Below are 27903 nucleotides of genomic sequence, written 5' to 3'. Positions count from 1 at the left end.
GACAGAGAAAAACAGAGCATGAGTGGGGGAGGGGCAGAGAGAGAGGGAAAGACAGAATCCAAAGCATCAGGAGTGTACAGCCAGATCCAGAAAGATCCAGGGAGATTCAGAGCTGCAAAGAGCCTGAGAAATTATCCATTCCCTGTCTTGGGTCCCTTACTGGTCCCAGGGGTCCACAGAGTCCTGCCAGGGGCTCCTGACGTGACACGAGAATGACACACTTCCCACCGACTTCTCTTCCTCTTAACGCTCAATAATTTTCAACATTATCTTTAAGTTGTTTTAAGCTTATTTATTTTGAGAGAGAGAGAGAGTGAGAGAGAACCAGCAGGGGAGGGGCAGGGAGGGGGGACAGAGGATCTGACAACAGAGAGCCTGATGCAGGGCTTGAACCCACAAACTGTGAGGTCATCACCTGAGCCGAAGTTGGATGCTTAACTGACTGAGCCACCCAGGAGTCCCCCAACATTATCTTTTAATTAAAACAGGGATTTGTGAAGGAGAACACAAACATAAATAAACTTGTATGATAAACCTCAGACTTCAGAGACCTGGGAGTGAGCTGACGCTGCTGCCACCCAGAGTTCCTCCAGAGGGACATGTCCACCCCTCTCGGTTCTCAGGGGGAGCCCAGGGGGCACTTCTGAGAGTGTGGGGAGAGTGTGCCTTCTCACATCACTGGGGAAGAAAACAGATCTAGATTATAGTGACGGCCTCTTAGTTGCTGCTAAGTGGTTACCTCACATGCAAAAGAGGGGGTAAAAATAGTCCTGACGGGGGTGCCAGGGTGGCTCAGTCGGTTGAGTATCTGACTCTTGAACTCAGCTCAGGTCGTGAACCCAGGGTCTTGGGATCAAACCCGTATCAGGCTCCACACTGAGTGTGGCACTGAGTGTAGAGCCTGCTTATGATTCTCTCTCCTCTCCCCCACCTCTGCTCCTCTCCCCCTCACCTCTGCTCCTCTCCTCCTCTGTTCCTCTCCTCTGCTTTTAGGTACACTCTCTTTCTAAAATTAAAAAAAAATTAATGTTAAAAAAATAGTCCTTACGTCTTCAGTTACTGTGAAGATTAATGGAGATGATGGTGTAAAGTGTCTGACATGCAGTTGGTGCTCAATAATTAGGTGTTATTATTATTATTAATGTTCACCTATTTTTGAGAGAGAGAAAGAGAGAGAGCAAGACGGGGACGGGCAAAGAAAGGAGACACAGAATCCGAAGCAGGCTCCAGGCTCTGAGCTGTCAGCACAGAGCCTGACACGGGGCTTGAATCCACGAACTGTTAGATCATGACCTGAGCCAAAGTCAGATGCTCAACCAACAGAGCCACCCAGGCGCCCCTCAGGACTCCATTCCTATCTCACTTGCTCTAAGCAAACTTTCTTGGGGCATGTGGGCGGCTCAGTTTTCTGAGTGCCCAGCTCTTGGTTTTGGCTCAGGTCATGATCTCACAGTCATGGGATTGATCCCCACATTGGGCTGCACACTGGGCATGAAGCCTGCTTGGGATTCTCCCTCCCTCTTCCTCTGCCCCTGACCCACAAATGTCCTCTCTCTCTCAAGAAAAAAAAGAAAAAAAGAAAGAAAAAAGAAAACTTTCTTGTCCCAATGCCTTCTTCACAAAAAGAGAATTAAGCATTCATTCTTTGTCTACATACTGTCCTCTATACCCCTTCCCTCATGCTTCTGAAAGACACAGGGGCCCTGATATTAGTTTACCCACTAGATTATAAACTCTTTGAGGCCAAGATCCAAGTAATACCCTTACCCATATTCCCAGTACCTCTAGTACATGGCCAGCACAGAGGAGGACTTTAACAAATGTCTGCCGATGAATGGATCGCTGGATGGGTGAATAGATGGCTGGCTGGAAGGAAGGATGGACAAACGAGAAATCGGTGGCCCAGCCTGCATCTCTACGCCCTCTGGGATGATGGGAAGAGCTAAGCCAACCACATTCCCTCACCGTCAGTCTCTGTCTTACACTCATGTCCTCCTCACCTGGGATCAATGAGAAAAAGAAACGCTTTGTAGCAGGAAGGGAGTGAGATGTGACCTCAGGATGCAGATGACAGAGGAAGGAGAAGAAGCTGTCAGAGAAGGCAGCAGTGGAATCCAGAAGCTGGAGAAGCCTTCCTGTCTGCCTGTAAAATGCCCTACTTTCTCCCCCAATAGCTAGGTTCCAATCCAGAGGCACTGGGTGGGGGCGGGGTAGAGTGCATAGAGAGAATACTGAACAGTTTAGACATTTTTGAGAGTTCAAAAAAGAAACCAACCCCCCGCCTCTCTGTGTGTGCCAGATCTCCTTCTAGAAGCCCCAGCAGAGAATCTCTTGGTGATGAACCGTATCATCTCTGCAGATTGGGGTGCAGAGCCAGCCAGGGCACAGTTACATAACTGAGGTCAGCCAGAATGAGGATCTCTGCCCTGAGAATTCCAGCACGGGTGATGTCCCGAGTGTTGATGGTGTTTACTGGCCTTTTGTGTGTTTTTGTTGGGCTCCTGCCTGGTGTGCATGGTTGATGACCCCAGCACACCTCAATCCCAAAGTCCTGCCTGATTCCCTGAGTCATCTTTACCTGCAAATGAGCTACAGGGCCTACCTGGCTTCCTTGATCTCCAGCTCTGCCCAAACAGCTCCTAAGACATGCGCCCTGACATGGTCTCTGGGGGAACACGCAGGGTGACCACATATCCTGGGACCGTCCTGTCGCCTCAGTGTATCCATCACTGTACTAGTCACTGTCAAAGCACTCCACTTTGGATGACACATTCCATAGCCACTCTATTTACAAGGTGCTTTAAGAGCCTCTGGAAGAACTCCAAGTGTGCCTGCGGTTACCACCATCCTTCCCTACAGACACTGCACAGCACAGCTTGGCGTGTCGTGACTGGACAAAATCCACCAAGAGGCCCATGACTCCAGAGAGGACAAACCCAGGCCAAAGAAGGAAATGCAGACGTTTGCCCTTTTGCAAAATCGCAGGCAAGGTTTCAAAGCTCCTCTCTCCAGGATCTTGGGAACTGAAGGGAGAGAGGATAATCCCAGGAGACTGCCACCTTTGGGCAGCAAGCCCATGATCTCTGACGCTGATTGTAGTTCTGCTATTTAATGTACCTGTTGATCTATTTCTTGCTCAGGGCGGGAATGGCTAGGAATTCTGGTTTTTCCTCCTACATCTTGGCTGGGTCACATGAGGATCTGCAAGAAACACTGGTTGGGTGCTCGTAGACTTCCCAATCCTGGAGGTCCCTGTTTGAAAAAAAAAATTTTTTTTTTAATGTTTATTTTTGAGAGAGAGAGAGACAGAGAATGAGTGGGGGAGGGGCTGAGAAAGGGAGACACAGGATCCAAAGAAGGCTCCAGGCTCTGGGCTGTCAGCACAGAGCCCAATGCGGGGCTCTAACCCACAAACCGGGAGATCGTGACCTGAGCCAAAGTCAGACGCTTAACCCACTGAGGCACCCAGGCACCCCAAGGAGGGCCCTGTTTATATCAAGGGGCCTGGCCAAGGGGAAAATGTTTCCTATGGATTATAAGATGTTTGATTTTATTCCTAGATGAGAGTTGATTCAGCCATCCTGGGACTTTAACTGAAGCCTTTGAGGGTCTGAGCCCCTGCCACCAGTCCAGGCTGGGGGGCTGCATCCGTAGGTGAGTTGGGGTGAAGGGTGCCCTGCTGCCTCCAGGACCTGCCCCCAATTAACTGCTATGGGCAGAAAGAGGCTATAGTACTTCCTTCTCAGAGAACACTCAAGGGCCCAAGAGAGCAGTAGAAAGTTACACAGGGTCACACCCACAGAACATACACAGTCACAGCGAAATGTATCCCCAAGACCGGAGTGCAGTGCATTTCCCAGGTGGTCTGCACTTAGTACAAATAATGTCATTTCACCCCTGGAGAATGAAAGATAGCACCAGCCCTCGGTTTCCCTCTGACTTAGAAATACAGTGAACAAGCCACAAGAAACTGCAAGCTAGAAGATTTTGTCTTCCCGAGGCTCTCTCTCCCTTCTTTGTCACTCTTCTCATTCCTGGGAACATCGGCCTCTCAGATTCCTCTTGTTCCTGCAAACCCAAGTCCACAGGTTCCCAAACAGGGTAGTGCTCCATGCTCCAGGGGAGGGCAGGGCTGTGGGGGATGGAAATGGCCTGAGGGCCTGGGGCACCTGGGGAGCTCCTTCTCTTTCAGGGCATTGGGTTTCTGCGCTGTCCCCCAGTCCAAGAAAGAGGGGGAGGCCCTACCCTGGTGGAGAAGGCAGCTGGGCAGGGAGCGAGCCTCTCTGCCTTTGGCAATGCCTGTAGCAGGCACTCAGGAAGGGCTGGGCACTGGGTGAAGGTGCCCTACCCAGTAGTAACTCTCCAGGGGCAGCTCTGAGTGGCCTGAGCCTATACCTGTCATACTGAAGGCTGGAGGCCCAGAGAAAAGTCCCAGAGGAGGTACCCACTTTTCAGAACTGCTGCTTTTGGGGGGAGTGTTCTCCTCTGGGAAGCTGGGGAAGTAGGGGAAAGCTGAGGAGACCAGAGCCCTTGGGCAACGGAGTTAACAGTTGAGTATCTATCATATGGTGGCCACTGCTGAGGGCTTACCGGTCCTGTAGGATCTCATTTTGTCCCCCACATCATCCCTGGGTATTACACCCCTTTTACAGATGCAGGGCCTGGGCCCCAGAAGGGCTCGGTGTCTAGGCCAGGGGCTCAGCTAATCAGTGGAAAGGGCAAGATCAGAGCTCAGGCCTGTCCTACTCTGGCGCCCACATGAGTCCCTTACACCGCCACCAGAACAGGCGAATGTAAGACTCCCCCTGCCTCTTCCATTTCCTTGGGGCACAAGTTTACCGGAAGTCTGATCTCTCAGTGCAGGTCTGCAACCTCTCATCTGGCCGACAGGAACCCCCTACCCCCACCCCGACAGGTCCGGGCACGTGCTCGCAGTAGCAGCAGCGGCGGAGGCGCACAGTGGGTCCGCAGAGGCAGAACTGGCGTCTCCCGCCCGCGCCGTCCGGCCGCCCCGGGTCTGGGGGGAGGCAGCGCCGCGGGGCTTCGCGCCATGACATCAGCCCTGCTGTGGTGCAGTGTGCAAAGCCCACTGGTTGGCGTGGCCCGGGACACGCCTTCCCCCGAGCGGAACAAAACGGGGCGCGGGCCGGGCGCACCCAGCCGCCACTTCCGAGAACGTTCCCACCCGCGCGTCGCGCAGACAGTTGCCAGGTGAGTGCGCGCCGGGGCCGCGCGGCCCCGGCCCGGGCCCTCCGCGCGCTCCCGACCCCGCGCTCTCCGCCGCGGCCCCTGCGCCGCCGGGAGCTGGAAGGAAAAGCGGTGCGGCCAGTGGGCCGTCGCGGGTCGCGGAGTGGGAGAAGCGGCCACACTTAGTCTGAGCGGCGCTTCCCTTCCCAGGCGGCGCTGGGTGCCTCCCGGCTCCGGGCTTCCTGGCACGAACGGCTCCTGCGTGCGCCTGACCCGGGGTGGCCGGGCTCCCCCACCGCGGGCAGGTCTGGCAGCAGAACAATCAGCGATTCTGCGCGCCACTGACGCTCATTGTACGGCGGGGGAATGAGGGCATCCGTGCCACCCCTTCCCTCACCCTCCTGCTCTGGGAGCAGAACGTGCCAGGGTGGGGTGGGAGAACCATCTGGCTTCATGGCCCAGCCCGGGGCATCTGTGTCTTGAGCGCAGGTGCGAGTTTTCACTCTTCTTAAAGAACCAGATGGAAACTGCAACAGTTCACCTGCCCCCATCCCGAGTCTTGGTGCCAGGTGGGGACAATTATGTCCACCGTCAGTGTTTTTGTGTCTTCAGTCCTTGAAGGCTGGGAAGCAAGAAAGGAGCTGGTGTTGGGCATATTGAAAGCAAGTTGCAATATGTTACTCTACAAGCAACCTCTGAAGCAGGTGGTGGTGTATCCACACTCGCAGGCAGGGGGGAATACCCTGCATGCTCTTGGTCCCTGTGCTGTTGTAAGCTAATCAGGACCTGGGTCTAGGCTGGGAGCAGTAGCATGGGCTTGGCCCCTCTCTAGAGACCTGGGCCCCAGCCATCCAGCCCCCCAACCCCCCACCCAGGGCCATGGGGATGAGTGAATGGGTAGGCCCTTTCCTCCCAGACAGGGCTCAGCATTGGGACCTGGTGGTAGTGGCACTGAGGAGACCCCTTGGGCTCTGGGTAGAAAGTGATTCATGAAGAGGTAGCCTGGAATCTCCCTGAGAGATTGCTTGCAAGGCAGACTGGCTCAGCCTTGACAGTTGGATCTGCCACTTAATATACTCATGACCTCAGACAAGTGACTTAACTTCTCAGTGCTTAGTTTCTTTGGGGGACTGGTACTTCTGGAGTGCCTTGCACAGACCTGGGACACGGTAGGGCTCCGTTACTGTCTTCTTTCTTGTCTTGGCCTTTTCTTCCCAGAAGCTGTGGAGGCTGGCAGTGCTGGCCCTGGCTGTCATTTCAGAGGGCAGGTTGGGGATTTCTCCTGGGGCTTGGAGACAAGGGTCCCATAGCTTTTCCTCAATGGTGTCCCCACACTCTCCAGCAGGAGCCCAGGGTCTCATCTTTCTAGAGAGACTGTCCTCAGCCTTCAGCTGCTTTCAGGCAACTTCCATCCCATTCCTGCTGAATGCAGCCCTGCACTGTTCACGGCTTCCCAGGGAATGACCCTTTGCCTTGGGGAGGATATCCGGGGTGGGGACAGTCAGACTGGGAAGGAAGTTTATCTTGTAGAGGGTGTGGTGTGGGCCACAGGAGGGGGAGGGGGACACTGCCCAGGACAAAGGGTCTAGGGGGACGGATGCAGGAGAGAAGCCGCAGAGCAGGCCCACCAGGTCCCTGGGGCTGCTAATGAGGTGTGGGAAACTGGGTTGCCACAGCTTTTTGCCTCTGGCCTGCCCTAGCACCTTTCCCTCTGGCCCAGGGGTTTCCTTTTTCAATAGTAAGCATCTGCATCTGGAGCCTGAGTGTCCTCACGGGAGTAGAGTGGTAGCCTGGGAGTGTGGTGCGCACACCTGGCTGGTGGTCAGCAAACCTTTGGTAAATGAACACGGTAGATAGATATAGGCTTTTAGCTGCGTTGCCCTACTAGACACTCCCAAACCTTGCAAATAGTTCCCAGCCAGTTTTTCCCTGTGAGTAGTACTGAGGACCAGATGAGGGGGAAAAAGATAGTTTTTATTTTTCTGTGGATCACCTGGTGGGGAAAGCAAATAGAGAAGGCTTTAAAAAATTTTTTTAATGTTTATTTTTGAGAGAGAGAGAAAGACAGAGACAGAGCATGAGTGGGGGAGGCCAGAGAGAGAGGGAGACACAGAATCCAAGTAAGGTCCAGCCTCTGAGCTGTCCGCAGAGCCTGACACAGGTCTGGAATGCATGAACGATGAGATCATGACCTGAGCCAAAGTTGTATGCTTAACCGACTGAGCACCCCCCCTCCCATCCAGGTGCCCCTGGGAAGCCTGTTTTTGATAGGCTGCCAAAGTTTTAAATAGTTTTGTAAGCCCAGCTTATTGTGAAAAGTAGGTTTGCTTGAGGATTGAAGAGTCCTGCATTATACATTTTTACATATTTATTTATTTTTGAGAGAGGCAGAGGAAGGGCAGAAAGAGAGATAATCTCAAGGCATGAGCCTTGAGCTCACAAACTGTGAGATCATCACCTGAGCTGAAATTAAGAGTCGAACCCTTAACCCACTGAGCCACCCAAGCACCCCCCGCATTATACATTTTGAAGTCCAGTCAGAACTTCTAAACAAAGAGTTGCCAGGGAGAACAAAAGAACCTTTCCTCCAGGTCAACCATCTGCCATTACTTGGGCATCTTGGTAAATATCTAAGGAGTCACAAGATTGAACAAAAAGTATTAGGGTTGGCCTTCCTTTACGGTAATAGTAAGCAGATGTCTGCCTTACCGTGCACCAGAGATTGGCCTAAATCCTTCCTGTGTATTATCTTTGCCCATCTATGAACAATCTGATGCTTTCCATTTTACAGATGAAGAAACTGAGGCTCAGAAGTGATAAGTAACTTGCCCAGTACTGCAGCTGGTCAGTTATGGAATTCCCATGCAAACATAGTAGGCCAACTCCTTCTAAACCCCATGCTCAGTCGCTTTGTTATTATTCCTCTTTGCTCCCGTACATTCCCGATTTCTAAGTCAGTTTATGAGGGAAATCCATGCCTGCCACTTGTGAAACACATGAGCTTTAGACAAAGTGCTTTGCTGTGGCTTATAAAGTGCTCAGGGAAGATATGGCTTTGCCATTATGAACGTGAATAGAGGCAGGGTTAGAACTCATGACCTCTAGGTTTCTACTCTGATCCATGGCCAGGGAGGAGGGGGCACCCCTGGATGGTAGATGTCAGATCCTAGTGGATATGCCTGGTGTGTGTTTGGATTTCCAGACCAGGTTTGCAGGAAAGAAAAGTGTGGAAGAGAGACTGCTTGAGAAAAAGGCACACACACACACACACACACACACACACACACACACAGAGTAATTAGCTGGGAGTAGGGAGGACAGGGGGGAGGGTGCTGGGTACTAGAGGCTTTGCCTGTGGCTTCCAGTCGTCAAGGAATTTCTATGGTAATGACGTGGTTGTACTACGCAGCTCCCCAGGAATCCGTCTGACGTGGGCATTGAGTCATTCCCATGTATGGTAAAGTGTGTAAATACTGAGGCGGCTAGCATTTCCAGACTCTGGTATTTCCAGTGCTTCCCCAGGGCCAGAAAAGCAGTGTCTGCCTCCTCAATAGTAACAAAGGAGGAAGAAATAGAAGGTTTGCAGCTGGAGCACAGACTCAGCCCCAGCCAGGCACAGACCCTCCTCCCTCTCCCTTGTGCCTGGTGCTCTTCAGTGCAGGGACAGTGGGGGAGGGAGCTTCCTGCGAAGTCAGCTGCAGACAACCTGGTTTTCTAAGGGCCAAGTGCTAATTTGTTTTTGCTTTTTAAAAATCAATCCAAGAAAAATCAGTCAGACCTTTCAGCATGGGATGACCAGTTGTTAACTGCTCCGCGTTGATATCATTCCAGAAAAGAACCAAAGAAACTTGATCTGTTAACTCGTCTCTGAGTCCTTATTATGATATTGGATTTCTTGTAGTAGTTTTGAAATATTAAAAAAAATCATAAACCTTCCCCCTCCTCCTTTTGTTGACCTTCAAGTTTCTAAACTCCAAAGGGTGGAGAGATCTTCTATGAGATGCATTAAGAGACAAGCAGGAAGAGACACTGTGCTTGTCAGCTCCCAGTCACAGAAGGGCCATGACACACGGGCGGTGGGAAGGGAACACTCCTAGCACAACGGGGAGAGAGTTGAGCTGGAACGACAGTCAAGTTCTAGGGTTCCACGGGGCCTGGAGTAACCAGAGCTCAAAGATGCTGCTTAGCTTCTCAGAGAAGAGGGCCATGTGCAGCCTTGCGAGGAAATCATGCAGGGGGCTATGTGAAGCTGGGGACAAGTTGATGGGTTTTTAAAATTATTTTTGTATTTCTAAGTTTATTTATTTATTTTGAGAGCAAGTAGGGTAGGGGCAGAGGGAGAGAGAGAATCCCAAGAGGCTCCGCACTGTCAGCACAGAGCCCGATGTGGAGCCCAAACTCATGAACTGTGAGATTATGAACTGAGCTGAAATCAAGAGCTGAACACTTAACCCAGGTGCCCAACTTTGCGGTTTTTTTTTTTTTATGGACCATTCCTCCCCCTCCCAGTGACATTATTTTGGGGGAAGTCTATTTCCTGGGCTTTCAGGTGCTAGCTCTTAAGACATGGGCTCTGAACCCTGATCGACATGGCCCCACCTCCTTCCCTCTCTCCTTGGCTGCTCTCCTGATGGGCATGGAGGAAGAGGTAGAGCTGCAGGATTGGAAAGGATGACAGCTCTCCTGTCTACCTGGCCAAGCACCACAAAGCTCAGGTAATATGAGCAGTACATTTCTAATTAGACAAACACCTGACAGGTCTCTACCAGACTGAGTGGGTGGGGACCTGAGCCCTGTGCCCAAAGGTCGCTCTTTGACCCTAGGGAAAAAGAGAGTTTTGGAATGGGAGAGAAGGGATTTTTCCACTGGAGAAATAAAAACGTGGAATGGTTTGTCAAATCATGGTCTGACGAGAGGAGGCTTTCCTTCAGGCACCTGTGGCTGGTGGTTAAGGATTATGCATCTCTTAAATGGTCCCTTGGACTTGAAACATGACCACACTGAATCTATGACCTCATCCCAACTTTCATGACCTGCCTGAACATGAGACTCTATGCCTTGTGTCTGGTCCTTTCTCTCCTGCTATGCAAATCGCCATCTTGAATCCCTCCTCTCAAGATTGAGGACCTGGGAACAGCTCTTAATGGGACAACTAGATGGGAAGGTGTGGACAGTTAGCTGTTTATCAGAAGAGGCCACTCCTTGGCTTCTAGCTTCCAGCCAGCCCTAAGGATCCTGAGGATTCAGGTAAATAGCTGACCAGATATTTCTAGCCATTCAGCAGAAAATTCAAGCCCTTATTCTCTGTTGAGATTATGAACATAGTGAAGAGGGGAAAACCAGAACACAGACTGCAGTTGCCAATGAGAATGTAACTCTCTGAAGGGAACCTGCTGCAAACTCACCAGGTGGTTGATGGGATCACAGAAGAGAGCAATGATTCTTGAATGCCCAGAACAATATACAAAAGAGCTTGATATAAAGACACAAGTCTTTGCTTGCTTCTGAGGCAACCAGGGGGAACTAATCCCAAAGAAGGTCAAGTCACTTGTCTCATTTGCTGGGCTGACAGATCAGTCAGGAATCCGTGGTCCCTATTTGGCATGTTCTTGCTCAAGCCTTGCTCCTTCCAGATGTGGACGAGCTGGGAAGGAGGGTAGACATCTGGCCCCACAGCTGCTGTCAGGCTTGCCTGGGCCAATCCTATCAGTGGTGATCAGAGGACTGGGGACTTACAGTATGCCTGGCCCCCTGCCATCACTTCCATATGTTTTCATTGCTCCTCTGAGCGGCGATTTTAGGGAGCCAACTTAGACTCTAGCAAATTGAAACTCAGAGAGGAAAGTATGTTGCTCAAGATCCTTCAGCTATGAAGGGGTGAGTGCAGACCCACTTTCCTAACTGAATTCTCCCCCCTGAACTCTGACCTAGAGAACTTTCCTCCTCAGAGTCTCCCATAGTGCCTCTCGACAGCCAGAACTAGGAAAGCAATTGAGAAGCTAGGTGTCCCCCTAAGCACTCCAGAAACTCTGAGAAACAGGTTTCCTTTTAAGGCAACTCAGCCTCCTGATAGATAGCTGGAATTTGGCTGTTGGAAAGAAGGGGCAGAGCAGGAGGGCAGGGGTGGAGTGAAGAGCACTCCCTGCTCCTTATAGGGAGGGAGGTGGCCAGGGCTCCCTCCAGCTGAGATTTCCCCACAGGCAGATCCCCTGGAGGGATCCTCATGTGGACAGAGGGGATGGAGAGCCCATCCACAGGGGTGGTCTGGGACCCTTCCAGTTAGTGAACCATCGATGTTTTTCATCCCAAGGCTCTAGAGCCCTTGTCCCTTCCCTGGGCTCCTGAGAGGAGACCCCCAGCCAAATGGCCAGGCTCACAGGTGTCCCGGGCAGACTTTCCTCACTGGCAGGGCCTTGGGTTTCACCCATTCTCTGCCCATGTGCTTGTTTCCCTGGGGCCCTGCTGGATGTGGGCCCCTGACATGGAGCCAGGGAGAACAAGGAGAGGCCTGTATGGAGCTGTGGGTCTCCCCTAGAGGGAGAAGGGCTTTGTGTCTGGAAACAAAACACTGGTTGGAACTGCCTCCCAATCACATGTTTAGGGGAACTTTCCTCCCTTGGGGGTATTCCTAGGGGCATGGAGTGTACCCCCTGCTAGTTCAGGGGGTTGGGAAGGGAGGAGAGAGCCACGCAGTGATGTGCTGTATGCCTACTGTGAGCAGGCACTCTTAAATTCTGTGGGGCATTAGCATGACAGTTGGGGTATAGAGGACTCAGAAGTAGCTAAACCCACATTGGAATCCCAGTTCTGTCTCTTCCAGATGAGTAACTGCGATCAAGTGCATAATTTCTTTGAGCCTTGTTTTCTGTATCTGTAAGGTGGGTGTATACTCCCCATCACCAGGTGGGGAAGAATGAGATGATTTATGTAAACCAATGCATAGTAAAGCATGCAATCAATGGCAGTCTATCATTGGGGGCACCCTGGCTGCAGGAGTTCTGGGGGTGATGTCTAGTCACTACGTCAGAGGCAGAAGAGAACCTGTGTGGTTCCGTATTAAGAGATGCATTTTCCCCAGAAGCTTCCCAGACAGAGCTCCCCTCACATGTCACTGCCTGTCAGCGCTTGAAGCAGCCCCCACAGGAGAATGGGATGGCCACGGGTGGCCAGGTGACAAGGCTCTGCCCCTACAGCTGGGGAGAGAAGCACCTCCCTGAGCCACTCCATGGAGGGGTGGCTGCCTGAATAGATTTGGGGTTCCACAGCAAGGAGAAGGGGGGAGTGGTAGACACTTAAGCAGGCAGCAGTATACACCACTGCTGTCATCAAGCTGCCCTTCATGTTATATGGCTTTGCAGCCCCGAGCTCTTGCTCGACAAGGCATGTAGCCCCTGAAATCTTCAGGGCAGGATGGGGCTGAAGGAATGGTGGGGCATCAGAGGCTGGGGATGGGGACTGTCCCCTGGGATCTGTGTGAGTTATCTGAGGAAGGCAGAGAGAAGTCACAAGCAGTTAGAGAAATTCTACCTGTAGGTGTGTTGGTGATGTGCATAAGCCTGAGGAGCTGTGCCCGGGCTAGAACATACGGAGGGGAAAACTGGCCTTATGCACCAGTTGATGGCCGGTCTAGACCCAAGTGGGAGAGGACAGTGGGCCCCAGCCTCAGCCTCCCGCCTCCTCGCAGCCTCTCCCAGCTCTGTGCACAGGCATTGACAGAACACTTCCCACGCGCCAGGTCCCACTCTGGGCATTCTGGGGGTGGAACCCAGTGATTATATACCCAACCCTGATCTTTTGGGAGGTAACAGGAGACAGCTGGAAAAGGAAGCGGAGACCATGCAGGGGAGGACCTCAGGGCAGGGGAGGACCTCAGGGCGAGGGGGTGATTGTTTTCAGACAGCAGGGGGTCACTGATGGTTTTGGAGCAGGGGAAGCCTCCACAAAAAAGATCTGGCACCTGCCTGGGGATGGAAGAGGAAAGAGGTTCCAGAAGCAGCTGTGGACATAATTCTGATCTCCCTGGGGCTGCATTTAATTGTAAAGTAACTGGGCTTAAACCGTAGAGGGAATTTGTTGGTTTGTTTAACTGGAAAATTCAGAGATAGATTGAACTTTAGGTCTTGCTGAATTTGGTGGCTTAATGATGTCATTATAGACTTGGTTTCTTTTGTCTCTCAGCTCTGTCATCCCTGTTGTCAGCTTCATTTGGGGGCTGCCTGTCCCCTTGGGACAACCACATCAGAGCCCATTGCCCCCTGTCCTCACTGGGGGTGGAAAGGGGGAGAGGGGAAAAAGACTTGCTTCCAGGAAGTTCTCTCAGAAGAACGGGATGCTTTTTCCTCCAGAGCCCCCAGAACTGCCTCCTGCCATCTTATTGGCTTGAAATGTATAGCTGGCCCATCTTTAAGCCAATAACCTTGGCTACTTAGCTTAGATCCAGGCCATGTGCCATGGCTGAAAATTGGGTAGTTGCCACGAAGCAGGTGAATATAGCGTGGTGCCCTCTTCAAAGGGGACAGGCTGCATGAGGGTGAGGTGAGTAAGCTGGGTTCGGGAGGTAGGAAGAGGATTGGAGAGGAGAGAGCCTAAAGGGCTCAGCCCAGGTTTTGGGGGTAAGTGGGCAAAGGGAGCATAGAGTGGGGTGCAGCTAAGGGAGGGGGTAGAACCCACCGATAATTCTCGGGTATGGGATAATTCCTGTGTGTTGGAAAGAATGGTTGTGTTTCCATGAGCAAAAATGGAAGAGTCAAGAAAAAGAACAAGTTTGAGAAAAGGCAATGAGTTCAGGTCACTCACGTTGAACCTGAGGTACTTGTGGACTGTCCAGGTAAGGATATCACCTGAACTCAGCTGTATGAGACTGAGCCCAGAGGAGAGGCCAAGGCCAGAAATGGATGGAAGGCCTTGGCATGGAATGACAACAAGTGCAGTGGGGCCATGGGAGATTGGGGAGAGAAGGGGGTCAGAGGAAACCCCAGCTTTTAGGATATGGGAGGACAAAGCAGGGGGAATGAAAATGTGTCTCTCCTCCGCTTGGACAAAACCTTACTGAAGATCCCCGTGATCGTTGTGATATTTGAGCCCCAGTGACAGTGATGAGCCAGCACCACCAACACCACTTTGCCTTCCCTTAACCCTGTTTATCAGCCTGCACACACTTACTGAGTACTCCTCTGGGTTCCAGGCTCTGCAGAAATGCCCCGACATAGAGATCTTGGCCCTGGGACATCCTTCATTCATTCCTCCACTACTTACGGAACACCTACTCCAACACCCGTGTGCCAGCTGCTATGTAGGGTGTGGGACTCCGTTGTGAGCATGACCTAGACCTTCTTCTTGAGCTAAGACCTATGTCCACAATCAGATGGGAAGCTCTCCAGCAGTGGAAACCATGTCTCTCTCTGTCTTTGACATTGACTCTTGCTGCTGGTGTGAGTCCTGCCACCAGGGGGCTCTGGATAACATACCCCTGTTTTCAACATTTCCTGATGAGCTCCTGGTGGGTTTTCTCCGTAGGCTCCTTTGCATGCTGAGTAACAACGCCCTCTGGCACCGTCCCCCCTTCTTTCCCGAGCAGCCCGCATCATCTTATGCTCACCACATCCTGGGCTACCTCCTCACCCATCTGCTGCCCACGGTCGCCAGTGCCTGGCACAGGAACCCGCCCTCCATGAACTTCTGTCAAAAAAGGGAAAAGGTTGGGGCACCTGGGTGGCTCAGTTGGTTAAGCGTCCGACTCTTGATCTCAGCTCAGGTCTCGATCTCAGGGTCATGAGTTCAGGCCCCCACCTGGTCTCGGCACTGGGTGTGAAACCTAGTTAAAAAAGTGAAGGGGGGGAAGAAAGAGCAACTCCCTTGCCCAAGGTACAGAGCCAGTGAGTGGTGGGTTCAGAATTGGACCCACCCTGTCGTATCAGGCCCTCAACTCAGAACCAATACCTAGAGCATCTCAAAGCTGGTCTCGGGCTGCCTGGTTTGGACTCTCCTGGGGTGCTTATCATTTTTTTAAATTTTTTTTTTTACTGTTTTTATTTATTTTTGAGAGAGAGAGAGACAGCATGAGTAGGGCAGGGTCTGAGAGAGATGGAGACACAGAATCTGAAGACAGGCTCCAGGCTTTGAGCTGGCTGTCAGCACAGAGCCAGATGCGGGGCTTGAACCCACGAACAGTGAGATTATGACCTGAGCCGAAGCCGGATGCTCAACCAACTGAGTCACCCAGGCACCTCTGAGGTGCTTATTAAAAACCCCAGATTCCTGTACTTCACTTGGGGTCTGGTGTGGTGCTGGTCAGTCTGATTTTGCAGAAGCCCCTCCGTACCTCTGATTCTAATAGGCTCTAAGGCTTGAGAACTGTATCCTGTGTGCTACCTGCTACTTAAACATGTTTCTGGGTTTTTTAGTGAGCTGTATCATATATATAATGGAGCACATAAAATCTTCACGTATAGGTCAAAGAATAATTATAAAGTGAGCCCCATCTGCCAACCACCCAAGTTAAGGTGCACCTTAGCAGCCCCTCTGGAGACCCCCAGATGGGTATGGTCCTTTCCCGGTCTTAGAAGTAACAAATCTAAGGAAGCAGTTTGTGATAATCATTCCCTCGCTTTTCTTTATAACTTCTCCACCCATGTGTTCACCTCTTGACAATATGAATTTTGTCTACTTGTGAACCTTACCCAAATGATTTGTATTTCGTGAATTACAGTTTACCTGCTTCTTTTGCTCGGGTAAATCTCCGTGAGATTTATCTACAGTAATGCCTGGCACAGAGGGTTCAGTTTATTGCTCCTGCAGCCTCCTAGAGCTGGTATTCTCATGCTTATTTATACCGTTTATTTTTTTACATTTAAAAAAAATGTTTATTTATTTTGAGAGGGATAGAGAGGCAGAAAGAGAATCCCGAGCAAGCTCCACTCTGTCAGCTCAGAGCCAGAGATGGGGGCTTGGTCCCATGAACCGTGAGATCATGACTTGAGGCAAAGTCAGGAATTGGACACTTAAGCCCCCACCCCCACCCCCCGAGCCAGCCAGGTGCCCGGATGCTTATTTATGCTGTTTAGAGAGCCCAGCACAGGCCGAAAGTCCAGCAGTCACTCAGTGCACATCGGTTGATGGCTCTGGGGCAGGAAGCCAGGAGGAAGTACCAGAGCTGGGGGCCCCCACAGGTGCTCTGCTCCCCCTCCTTCGGTCCTCGGTCTGCCTGTGGCTCTTCTGTCATGGGCAATCTGTGTTTCCATCTCCCTGTGAAACTAATTCCCATTTCTGTGTCCGGTTTCAGAATGCCGAACTGGGGAGGAGGCAAGAAATGCGGGGTGTGCCAGAAGACGGTTTACTTTGCGGAAGAGGTTCAGTGTGAAGGCAGTAGCTTCCATAAATCTTGCTTCCTGTGCAGTGAGTACGGGCCCCAGGCCCTGCTGTCAGGGTTGTGGGGACTGGGCCCAGGCCTGCCCCCACAGGCCGGGTCTGTCAACACCCCAGGGAACTGGCCTCATGGGATGTAAACAGCTTGACATTTGGCCACAGCGCAGCTGGGGAGGGAAGCACTTAAGGGCCTCTTTGTTCCGCCCAGAAGCTGCTTTCTAAGGGGACAGACAGGCCAGAGCCAGTGGGGGTGGCAGCCGCTGGGGGGCTGGGAGCCAAGCTTTCAGGCTTGGTTAGGGAAACTTTCCACTCTGCTTTCTCTTCTTTCTTTCCTTGCCACAATGCCATCATTGAAGAGAAAAACACAAAGTTTTTACCCAAATTATCACTTGTTAAGAGGTGACAGAGGCTGCAATTTTATGGGGACCCTGAGTCTGGGACAAGAGCCGGGTTCTCCCTTCTTCCGCCTCCTTCTGAGCCAGCCTGGTCACTGCCCTCGCCTCCCACTTTGCTCCAACAGCCTGGGATAAGAGGGAGGCGAGCAGGCAGGTCTGCTGGTGTCCGCTCCCAGGACCCTGAGCAAGCGGGGCTCCGATCACAAGCCTGGATGAGTCACGACTATGGTGTTTGCAGAGCACCCAGGGAGCAGCGCCTCAGGGAGGCACTCCTCCCCCCACTTCTAAATGACTTGGTTCGCTGTGGTCAGAACAGAGGGTCTGGGTCAGAGGAAGAGGTATTTTCAGCAACATGAGTTTTCCTTGAGAACAGCAAGAGTGGGAGGCAGTGGAATGTCTTCATTAAGCCCCGGGTTTCCTCAGCCAGTCGGTCAGGGTTCAAATCTGAATCCAGTTTTGGTTATCTGTGTGGTGATGGGCAAGTTACTCAGTTTCTCTTTGGTTGAGTTGTCTCATGATTACAGGGGGAGCCAATACTACTTACCTCCTGGGGTTGTTGTGAGAATAGAGAGATAGAAGCTTGGAAAACAATGTACTTATGGCAACCATTAAGTGATAGGCACTGCCCTGGACATGCACGAGGCGCTGAGGGAGCCACAGGCAATGTGGTGTGGTGGCCTCACAGGGCGCTGAAGTCCCAGGCCATCTGAGACATCCAGAAAAGGGGGTCCTGTCCGTCCTGCATCGCTTAGAGCACAGTTGGGAGTGTCTGTGACAGCTTTGTTCCCAGGTAATTTGTGGCCCAGAGTAGGAGCCGGATAGGCCAAGGGCCTCCTGGTCACCAGATGTTCACCAGATCTCTACCTGCTGCCGGGTGGCCCAGGCAGAAGCCACTCAGCACGGGGACCCAGGGGCCCACCCCTTGCGCAGCCAGCCGGGGTGGCAGCCAGAGGGCTGCATCCGATGAACGGGAGTAAAGGGAGTAAATGAGCTCTGGTGGGGCCTCCTTGGCCTCTAGCCCGCAGAGAGGAGGCCGCAAACAGCAGCATCTTGTTATCAGCAGCTCACCACACTTGGGAATTTTCAAGCCGTTTATTTTTTCAGAAGGAACAAGCAGGCTCCGCTTCGGCCAGGAGGAGGGTCTGGGTCGCTGGGGTCCATAGGGCTCTGTCTTTGCCTCAAGGGTTGCTTAATCACTGGAAGTGGCCTGCTGAGAGGCCTCAGTCCTGCTTGTGGAGGAGTAGCTGTTAGTTGCGGTTGAGGGAAGTCAGGAATTTAGGGGGCGGCCCAGGAGGAAGGGAGCAGGCCTGGGGCAGGGTGTGGGGGCGTGTTGAGGACTAGAAACAGTTGTGGAAAGTCAGGCTGGGGAACAGGGCTGGGAGGGGGTGTTACGAAGGTAACAGCTGTAGGGAAGGGTCTCCTGTCTCCCTGGGGTCTCCCAGCCTGCACAGTTCTTCGGGTCTGAACCCAAAGGGATTCTGGCAATCCCGTGTCTCCACAACTTGCTTACTCTTGGTGCCAGAAGAGCATTTTGCACACAGTAGGTTGTTGATGATTTGTTTATAGTTGAAAGGAGCGTCACTTCTCTCCTTCAGAGAAGTGGGTGATAAGTGTCCCGCTTGAATTCCAGAATTCAGAATAACCCTCAGAATCAAAGGACTTTCCTTCCTGAGTTTCATCTGGAGGCTCTTTCCTTCCCAAGGCTAGCAGAGTAGGGGCCTGCGTGTCATTAAGCACCATAGTCCCTTTGCTGGCTGGGCCTCGTACCATTTGGGTCCTTGGCTGTGGCTTCTACTCGGTGTGGCCCCCACATTCCCTTTCCTGAGGGCCTGGGACAGACAAGAGGAAGATAGCATGATGTAATAGAGTCCAGGAGAATGGCTTCCACCCTGGGCTTAGCCTCTGACCTGAAAGCAGGAACAGAGATGATCCAGTATACTCCTGTGCTCTCAGTAGGAGTGGCCATTCTTGTTCGCAGGCAAGAGAGCTCAGCCCTGCAGTTGGGGGGCCTGCCTGAGGCCGCATGGCCTTCTCTGAGCTGTAGCCGACTCCCTGCTGGGCAGGTCAGGGTTGAGCAGCCAGCCCCGTGGAAAAGTGGCCCTGGTCTGGCCTAACCCCATGGCGGTGACTGATAAAACTGGGCTGCTTCCCAGGACCCTAGAACATAGGGGAAGCTCAGAGGAACCCTGCATGGCTTCTGACACCAGCATCTCCCTGCCCGCAGGCTGAAGTTTGCAGTCAGCGTTCACCCACTTGGTTCCACATGCTTGGCCTACCTGGAAGGGGGCAGGCAGAAAACAGCCAGATGGGGAAACCAGGCTTGGTTCTGACCTGGCCCTGCTTCTCGCCTATTCTGTGAGCTGCAACTTCCTTGTGGGCCTTGGTTTTCCTTTCAGAGAGAATCCTTCTCTGTTCTGGGGGAGGGGGAGGGGGCTCTGACCTCTCACCTGTGGCTGCCTCTTGCCCATATTTCAAAACAGCATCACAAGGCCTCACCAAGCCTTTGGTATCTGTGGAAGAACATTTTTTTTTCCAGCAAATGCCTAACTAACCACAACTAAGTCTTATCTTAACATTATTTAGTAGAAATTTAGTGAGGTCTTGGTTCAAAATTCCCTTTGACTCTTTGGTGGAGGCTCTAGGTGACCAGACTATATGGCTCAGATGCAGGTGGAAGGACAGAGGGCCCTGGGGAGAACAGAGCAGAGCAGAAACCCACAGGGTGGCCTTGACTCGGGGTCTGGAAGTCAGGGTTCAGTTGCAGGGAGCTGCAGGGAGCCACCTGGAAGTTAATGACTTTGTAGGCCCTGCTGTCTCCTCTGGGCTAAGCTCCTGTGTCTCCTGCTGGCGGATCAGTCAAAACAGACCTCTGCCCCCGCAGCTACTCTTCTCTCTGCTTTCTGCCTTCCCTCTGGTTTTGGAATTCCCAGATCAACTTGGGTCTTACGGGAAGCGATTCCAGGCCAGCTCCTGACTTCCCGCCCTAGAAGGGAATGTTGGAGGCTGCTGTTCCCTCTCCCTCCTTCCTGGGAGCCAAGCCCCAAGGGAGGTTGTGGGAAGTTCCATATTTGGGCTGCCCAGAGCACTGGAATGAGGTGGGGATGTCAAGGGCAGGACTAGAGGGTCCTTATTTAGTCTGAAGTCTCCAACCTGGAGCGCAGGGTCAGAGAGGAGCTGGTGGAGGGCCTGACCCTTTAAAGGCAAGAGGATGGCAAGTTACTGAACCAAGAGCCTTCTCAGAGGGAGGTGAGAGGTGTGGCTTCTCCAGAGGTTTCTAGAGGTTTCCCTCTTCAGGACAAGTTTGAGGATATGGTCCCCCTGGGCACATTGGACCTCCATTCTTGAGGAATCTCATAGAACCAAGTTAGCATTGTAGGACAAGACCTAAGCAGTAGAGTGGGGATGAGTTCTTGAGAGAAGTAGGTAGAAGTTGGGAGCATATGACCTTTTGAGGCCTGGGCCTGTCCTCCTTCCTTCCTTGTGTCCCCATGGTACTAACTTTATATATCGTACTAGTAAGAGTAGCCGACATTTATTATGTACCTACTGTGTTTGGGGTGTCTGGCTGGCTCAGTCAGGAGAGCAGACCACTCTTGATCTCAGGGTTGTGAGTTCAAGCCCCACACTGGGTGTAGTGATTACTTAAAAAATAAACAAATAAACAGGAAAACCCAAATGAAGACCCGGAGGCTAGGAAGGCAAAAATAACTTGCCCTTCACATACAAGTCACACAGTTGCAAAGAGAGAGAGTTGAGCTTTGATGCTGGGTAGTCTGACTGCACCGGGCCCCAGGCTCCAAACCACCTCACAGACGCAGGCCCCTTCGGAGACACACAGGAAGATATACGAGACTCACAGGCTTTCCATAGCTCATTCCTTTCTAATCTCTCATATCCCAGGAGTCAGGGATTCTTCCCCGAGTCTGACCTCAGTTCTTCCCCTGCCAAACTGTTTTCTGAGATCAAAAACTCCAGACCTTGTTGTGATTAGCGTGACCCACATCTCACTCCAAAGCCCACCATGCTGGGTACTTAATAAATAAACTTTTTCTGGGTGCATCACTTCTCCTGTGTTCCCCGCACCCCCAAGCATGCAGATGGTTTCTTCAGGGTCCCATTGCCGGGGACAGGAAAACCCTGCCCTTCTTCTTCCTTCCTTTCTGTTTTCTTCTCTCCTGTTGGGACCCGTGGTCTCTGTCAAGAGCAGAGTGAAGGCCCTCGACACCTTTCCTGCAGCCTGGGGTCAGCCTCGCACCATGGGGTGCACTGCAGCCTGGTGCGGTATGAGGGTGGAGAGGACGGAGGAAGGCACACGTGGGCTGCTGTGGGGGTTGCTGGGCCAGTGTTCCTAGGATTGGGCCATGCAGATCCCCTCCCTCTGTCCTCCCAGCTCACTGGCCATCTGACTTCCATTTCCAAACTGCTCCTGAAAGATCAGGATATTATTAGGTTTCAGAGTGCCCAGCGAGATTTAGGGGCAGGGGCCGTGCAGTGAGCAGGCAGCTCACCCCAGTGCCGGCTCACCATCCTCACTTCCCTCCCCAGTGGTTTGCAAGAAGAATCTGGACAGCACCACCGTGGCTGTGCATGGCGAGGAGATCTACTGCAAGTCGTGCTATGGCAAGAAGTACGGGCCAAAAGGCTATGGCTATGGGCAGGGTGCAGGCACGCTGAGCATGGACAAGGGCGAGTCTCTGGGCATCAAGCATGAGGAGTGAGTACAAGAGTCTCCCTACCCTTTTCCTTGACTTCCGTCTTCCCGGCCCCTGGATCGTACACATTGTCAACCATTTTTGGTTAAGCAGCAAAAGGCTCAGAGAGCCACTGATTTCCAAAGTAGTCCTGGAACACCCCCCAGGGGTCAGGCCAGTGAGAGGAGCTCCTACAGGGATAAAACCAGGCCAGGCTCCTCCCTATATGCAGAGTGCAGCCTATATTTTTATAGGGGATTGAGCTTAGAGGGGCCCCAAGAATTACTTGGTCTGATTTCCCCTTTTCTCCAATGAGAACCCCCGGCCCAGGCTCAGTGGCTTGGCTGGGGGCCCTCACAGCCAGTGTCTGAGCCAGACGTGGGCTCAGAGGCAGCAGCATTGCCAGGCCAGTCTCTTTTCTCTCGCTGTCTCTCACCCGCTGTAAGGGGAAGTCCTCTCCCTTCCTTGGAAATGCTACAGGGTGTCACTGACAGAGGCACCCACTGACCTCTGACCTGTGGAAACAGTGACTGTTGGCAGGCAGCCTGGCCAGCATCTTGACCTTGGTGGGGAATGGACAGAAATGACAGATGATTTAGCACATTTTAGCCAAGGTCATTGCCCCGGAGAGAATGATTTTGTCAGCAGATTTCTCCTGGAAAGAATCTGATAATACTCAGGCTGCAGGCATGGGGAAGAGAGGAGGGCAATTCTTAGCAAATGAGGTGCTAAATGATGCCAGTGTTTTAACCCAGGGACTGAGGGGAGTATGATGCTTCTGTGAAAATAGCATGGCGCTGAGCTTGGGTTTGTCCATCTGTAAAATGGGAGATGACCCTGGAGGCCTTGGCTGGGAGAGCTGCCCCCTACCTGGCGTGAGAGGACGGCGGAGTCCTGCCCACAGAGGGCCAGCCGTACTCGGACTCCTCCGTGAAGGTCACCTCACCGCATGTCCTTCCACACGCAGGGCCCCTGGACACAGGCCCACCACCAACCCCAATGCGTCCAAGTTTGCCCAGAAGATCGGTGGCTCGGAGCGCTGCCCCCGATGTAGCCAGGCGGTCTATGCTGCCGAGAAGGTGATTGGTGCCGGGAAGGTAAGGCGGCTTCTGGGGAGATAGGGTGCGGGGAGATGGGCTGGTGAGACATCTTGAAATGTGGGTTCTAGAACTTTGTCAGTCCGACCCTGGCTCTGCTCAAGGGAGCCTGAGCCCTGGGCTTTACCTCCCACCCTTCTAGGGAAGGAGGGACCCTTTGTCCCTGTGGGTTGATTGTCTCTGTAAGGACTAAGGAAGGCACACATGCAGTCCTGGGAGGGGTGGCTTGGCCAGAATTCTCACTCCTGAGGATAACAGGCCCGCCATTGATGGGATTGATTATTAAATGCTTATGGGCAATTTACAGGGAGTGGTAGATCAATCTGTGTCTCTAAGGCTGGGGACCACAGACATCTAAGGGTGCGGGGATGTGTTTCAAAGGAGCTACAAGCCCCCTAAAATTATATGCAAAATCTTGTGGGAACATGTATGTTTCTGAGAAGAAGATCCGTAGCTTTCATCAGATTGTCAAAATGACTTGTGATCCCCAAAATGTTAAGAACCACTGAAAAATCCATATAACATTCTGTGTCATAAGCTGTGGATTCCAGGAAGCCCATCCACATACTCCCAAGGGAGAAATGTTCAAGGTTCAGGGTTGATCAGAGCCTCCTGGGAAGCTCTTGCAAACTACCTGTGACTGCCATGTATGTCTTTCCTCTGTGGACCCCCCAGTCCCCAGACCACAGCAAGATGCCCTGTGGTGAGCCCCCATCCTAAGTGAGACAATCCAATCTTCCAGAGAGGCAGCAGTAGAGATGAAGCGAGAGAATTGGCCGTCACAGATTAGTGGTCAGAGAACCACAGAAGAGGCATCTTCAATATATGACCAGAAAGGACTTCAGGGTCACTACGGGAAGCCTGGCTGGAGGAGTGATGTGGCCAAGCCAAGAGCCTGTCTGCAACTCTTCTGGCTTTGGGTCTTGGCTTTCAAGTCTTGAGGAAGGTGCCTGGGACCAATGAATGGAGAACTAGCACTTGGGCCACATCTAGACCCCTGACAATCATGGTTGGTGATAGGTATTATTACCCCATTTTACAGATGAAGAAGCTGAGTGTCAAAAGCATTAAGTAATTTGTTCAGACCTTCTAGCTAGGCAGTGGCTAGGCTGGGAGTCAAGCCCAGGTCCATCTAAGTCCAACTCTGAAGCCCATGCCTTACTGCTGTTCACTCTGCTTTGGGCCATCTAACCTCTTTGAACCCATTGCCACAGCTGTACAACAGGAAGAGGTCATGAATCCAAGCTCAGTGATGATGATTAAGACCTTGGTCCCTAGACAACCTGGTTCGAAACCACATTTTGCTGCTTCCTAGTTGTGTGACTTTCGGCAAATCACTTCTCTTTTCTAAGCCTCAGTTCTGCATCTGTAAAGTGAAGTGAATGATGATCCCCAACGAATAGAGTTGTTTTACAGATTAAATGAGATAATGTGCACTCAGTGCCCAGTGCAGTAGCTATTGCTGTTCTATTACTATTATTACTGTCATCGTTTACTTTGGGGGATTTTTGTGAGGTCAAAATGAAGATCCTCGCTATTGATTAAATGATACGAAAACAGGGCTAGGCAACGTGAGGGGTGGGTGGTCCATATCCAGTTCAGCCTTGCTCCAGCCTGGAGAGTTGGGGCAGCAGTCCCTGTTTGCAGAGCAGGAGGCGAAGGCTGGGTGATGCTGAGCTACACAGGTGCTGGGAGGGAGTCCAAGATCTGCCCCCCTACCCCACCCCCCTGCCCCACCATCTCAGCTCTCTGGATCCAGCCATCCCTGGAGCATGGAAGGTCTGGCAGCCAGGAAATCTGAGGGGATCCAGTTTCCTTTCTCATTCTCCAGCCCATGCTGTGCTGAGGGAGGCTCTTTGACCTTAAAAGGCTTTGTTTTGTCCTGCTTGAGTGCTGCCTGCCCCCAGCTTTCCCGGTTTTGCAGGGCTGTCTACACAGCAGTGGTTAGCCAGCCCTGCTGGGGCTCATGGGAGATGGGTGCTGAGGAGTCTTCCTGTCGGCACTGGCTCGCATCCCTGTGTACAAACCTGAGCCGGCTCCTTTCCTGGCAGGCTGTGAGCCCGGTGTTGCCTCCAGACTCCTCTTAGACCCACAAAGGGCTTTCTGTGGCCCCCCAGGAAAAACAGCACTTTTCAGGCCTCTCTCTGCTCAGATCAACGTGCTTTATAGAACCCCCTTCTCCTTCCAGAGTCATACTAGATACGGTTGGTTCAGGGCCTCCTCTGGGCCAGGCATGGCACACTGTTGAAGCCATCTAATCCCCAGAGCCACCTAGCAAGGGGGATACCACCAGCCCACTCTCCAAATAAAGATGGCTTCTGGGCTCATGAGGCACCCAGTTCTGGAACTTCAGAGGCTGGGCTGGTTTGGATGAATCAGACTAACAATAGCCTGTGCTGTGGCCCGCGCTGTAAGTGTATATACACAGATCTCACATCCGTCCTGCAAGGCAGGCAGGGGGGTGTCCCAGAGCAGGAAATGACGGACACCGTGCAGCAGTGAGTGGCGGTGCCAGGACAAGTCAGGAGTCCATGCCTGTGCTGCTAACCCCCAGGCGGGTCTGGAGAAGGCTTGTCTGGCCCTGCTTGTGGGGAACCAGCTGCTACCTTGGTGGTGATCCCACCCCCTCACCTGCCCTTCGCGGTGCAGCTGGAGGCATTCCAAGAGCTCCTTGAAGATGGTGTGAGGTGGTACATGGCCCCTGGCCTGCTTCCTCCTCTGTGGGGCCCCATGGGCCACATCCTCCCAGCGGTACCAGCTGAGCAGACTTCTGAAGGGCCTTGAGCCCTTCCACTGTCATCATGTCAAGAGGAAATGGGGCAGGAGGTGGGGGTGAGGGGGTAAAGGACATGCTAGCCCCTGGTGGCAGCATTAACTCTTTCCTTCCCTACCCAGTCCTGGCATAAGTCCTGCTTCCGGTGTGCCAAATGTGGCAAAGGCCTCGAGTCCACCACCCTGGCTGACAAGGACGGCGAGATTTACTGCAAAGGTGGGTGGCCGCACTTCTAATGCAAGGGTCTGGAGGTCTGAGGGGGTCGGGGGCTAAGTAGTTATACCCTTGCTAAATGTAAACCAGTTCCTGACCTTGGCGTCGATTCCAGAGCTTCTAGTATGAACCTTCACTTTACACAGGAGGAGACAAGCCAGAGGGCAAAAGTGACTTGGCCAGAGTCATATGGCCAATCAGGGCAGGATGGTGCCAGAACCCGGCTTCCTAACTCCTAGTCCGATGCCTTATCGCAGATAGTGCTTCTCCTATAATTTCAGGAGTAGGGGGAAAGGGCTGTAATGAGGAGCCAAGTATTTTGTCACTACAGAGGTGAGAAGCCTGGTGGACTTTTCCTGCTGGCCAGGTGTGGGGGTGTGGGGGAGCGGTAGAGGATCTTGGGGGGCGGGGTGGGGAGGAGGCTGGGGGGTGTGGCCTGAGGGAGGAGGAGCCAGGCCTTACACTTTCCTTACTGTCCACAGGATGCTATGCTAAGAACTTCGGACCCAAGGGCTTTGGCTTTGGGCAAGGAGCTGGGGCTTTGGTCCACTCTGAGTGAGGCTGCCGCCACCCACCACACGCTGCCCACTCCTGTGCTTTCCGTCGCCATTCCCTTCCCAGCAGCCCTGGCGCCCTCCGGGATTCTTCCTCCCTCTCAGCCCTGCCGCACATCACTAATGACCTGAACTTGGGTGTCTGGCCCCCTTTGGTTTGGAGTCTGCCTCAGGTCCCACCCCTCTGAGGGGTTCCCTCTGCCTGGGATCTGACCCGTCACCAGCAGACCTCAGTGTTTTAGTGTAGGTGGGACTCGTCCCTTCCTCCTACACCCTGCCCCACAGTCCTCTGTTCTAGCCTGTTAGGCTGAGTGTCTGTTTCAACCTGCCGAAATCCCTGAACCCACATCTCGGATCCCAGAGAAGTAGGCCCAGTGGGGAGGGAAGGAGGACTCTGATGGGGCAGAGGAAGCCCATGGTTTACTGGATCCTGGAGATTCTCCTCTGTGGTTAAGAGGTTGGGCTTCTTGATGTCTCTTAGAACAGGCCTGGGGAGCCCCAGCTCCAGGAGTCACTAGGTGGATGCAGAAAGGCACAGAGATAGGGTCATGGACTGTAGGAGCTACTTGCTCCTCTGGGCCTCTTGCCTCTGAGGCTCTGGGGACGTCATGTCCTCCCCTTCCAGATGAGAGAACAACTCAGGTCCGAGAGTCCCAACGTCGGATATGGTCTGACCTCCCCAGGAGTCTAGTTCCTTGTTTGGCAGAGGCCCTAATGAAACACCTCCAACGCATACTTTCATTTATCAGTGGCCCCAATCTGAGGGTAAATAGCTCTGCCCCTGCCCCTGGGTCCCCAGGCTGTGGACATGGCAGCTCCTCTCCATCCCTGCACAGACCAGGCCAGTGCTCTGTTCTTACCACTCCTGCTTGACCCTCGATGTGGAGGGAAGCGCACACAGCCTCAGTCTTTATCTGGACACCCTCCCCTGTGTTCCCGGTCCTCAGTGCCCCACCTGCCCACCAGGGCCATGCCCTTCCCATCCTACCCTTCCCCAGGGACCCTCCTCTGGCCACATCACTCCTGTCCCTTCCAGGCCCCCCACGCAGGAGCAGCAGGAGGAAGGGGAGGGGCTGGGCCTCGCTGCTCCCAGTGACTGAAAGGACACCACTATATAGAGCTGAGATCTGGAAGGGCTGCGGGCATGAGCTGTATTCAAGCTGACTTCTCATCTGGTCAATAAAGCTCTTAAAACAGAATTCTGGCGTCCAGATTCTTTGTCTGTGAGAGTCGATACCCACAGGGCCGGGAGAGAACTTTATCAGAACAATCAAATTCATTGGAGGTTAGGTGATAATAAATAGGGTTTGTTCCTGTTTTTCTAAGGGCTGCTTACTCTGAGTATCAGTTCTAACTCAACAACACTTCCTGGAATGACCCGACCAACCAAATCCTGCTGCCTTGCCCTGTTGGCCCCACTCCCGAATCTGGGTGTGAAAACTCTGTGGGCTTTGGAATTTGAGGGGCTCAGCAAGGTCCCAAAACTGTGCTCAGAACTCCTTCCAGCTTGGAAAACCCCAGAGTGAGAGGGGAGCTTAGCCAGAGGAATCTTCATGTCAAATCCCAAAAGTTTACTTCCACCCAGGAAGGACGGAATGGTGGGGCCTAGCTCAGCGTGCAGCATGGTCG

The 27903-nt window shown here is 52.7% G+C and overlaps 1 protein-coding gene across 1 annotated transcript; it reads left to right on the top strand.

The window, feature by feature from the left end:
* Positions 1-5102: 5102 nt before the first annotated feature.
* CSRP1 (cysteine and glycine rich protein 1) lies at positions 5103-27473 on the top strand. The gene is made up of 6 exons (XM_029935450.1): positions 5103-5211; positions 16469-16581; positions 21492-21660; positions 22605-22734; positions 25630-25723; positions 26203-27473. Exons 2-6 carry the CDS (start codon positions 16470-16472, stop codon positions 26277-26279), a joined length of 582 nt encoding a protein of 193 aa, XP_029791310.1. The 5' UTR covers positions 5103-5211; position 16469; the 3' UTR covers positions 26280-27473.
* Positions 27474-27903: the final 430 nt, after the last annotated feature.

Source organism: Suricata suricatta, chromosome 3 (genome assembly GCF_006229205.1).
Source record: "Suricata suricatta isolate VVHF042 chromosome 3, meerkat_22Aug2017_6uvM2_HiC, whole genome shotgun sequence".
Taxonomy (NCBI): Eukaryota; Metazoa; Chordata; class Mammalia; order Carnivora; family Herpestidae; genus Suricata; species Suricata suricatta.
The sequence above is the reverse complement of the archived record's forward strand: the minus strand, read 5'-3'. Positions and strand labels throughout refer to the sequence as shown.

Excerpts from the sequence above, each read along its gene's own strand:
- CSRP1 (XM_029935450.1), top strand. The coding sequence starts at position 16,470 with ATGCCGAACTGGGGAGGAGGCAAGAAATGCGGGGTGTGCCAGAAGACG. Across the intron at positions 21,661-22,604 it reads CTGGGCATCAAGCATGAGGA|GGCCCCTGGACACAGGCCCA; the intron begins GTGAGTACAAGA and ends TTCCACACGCAG. Across the intron at positions 22,735-25,629 it reads AGGTGATTGGTGCCGGGAAG|TCCTGGCATAAGTCCTGCTT; the intron begins GTAAGGCGGCTT and ends TTCCCTACCCAG.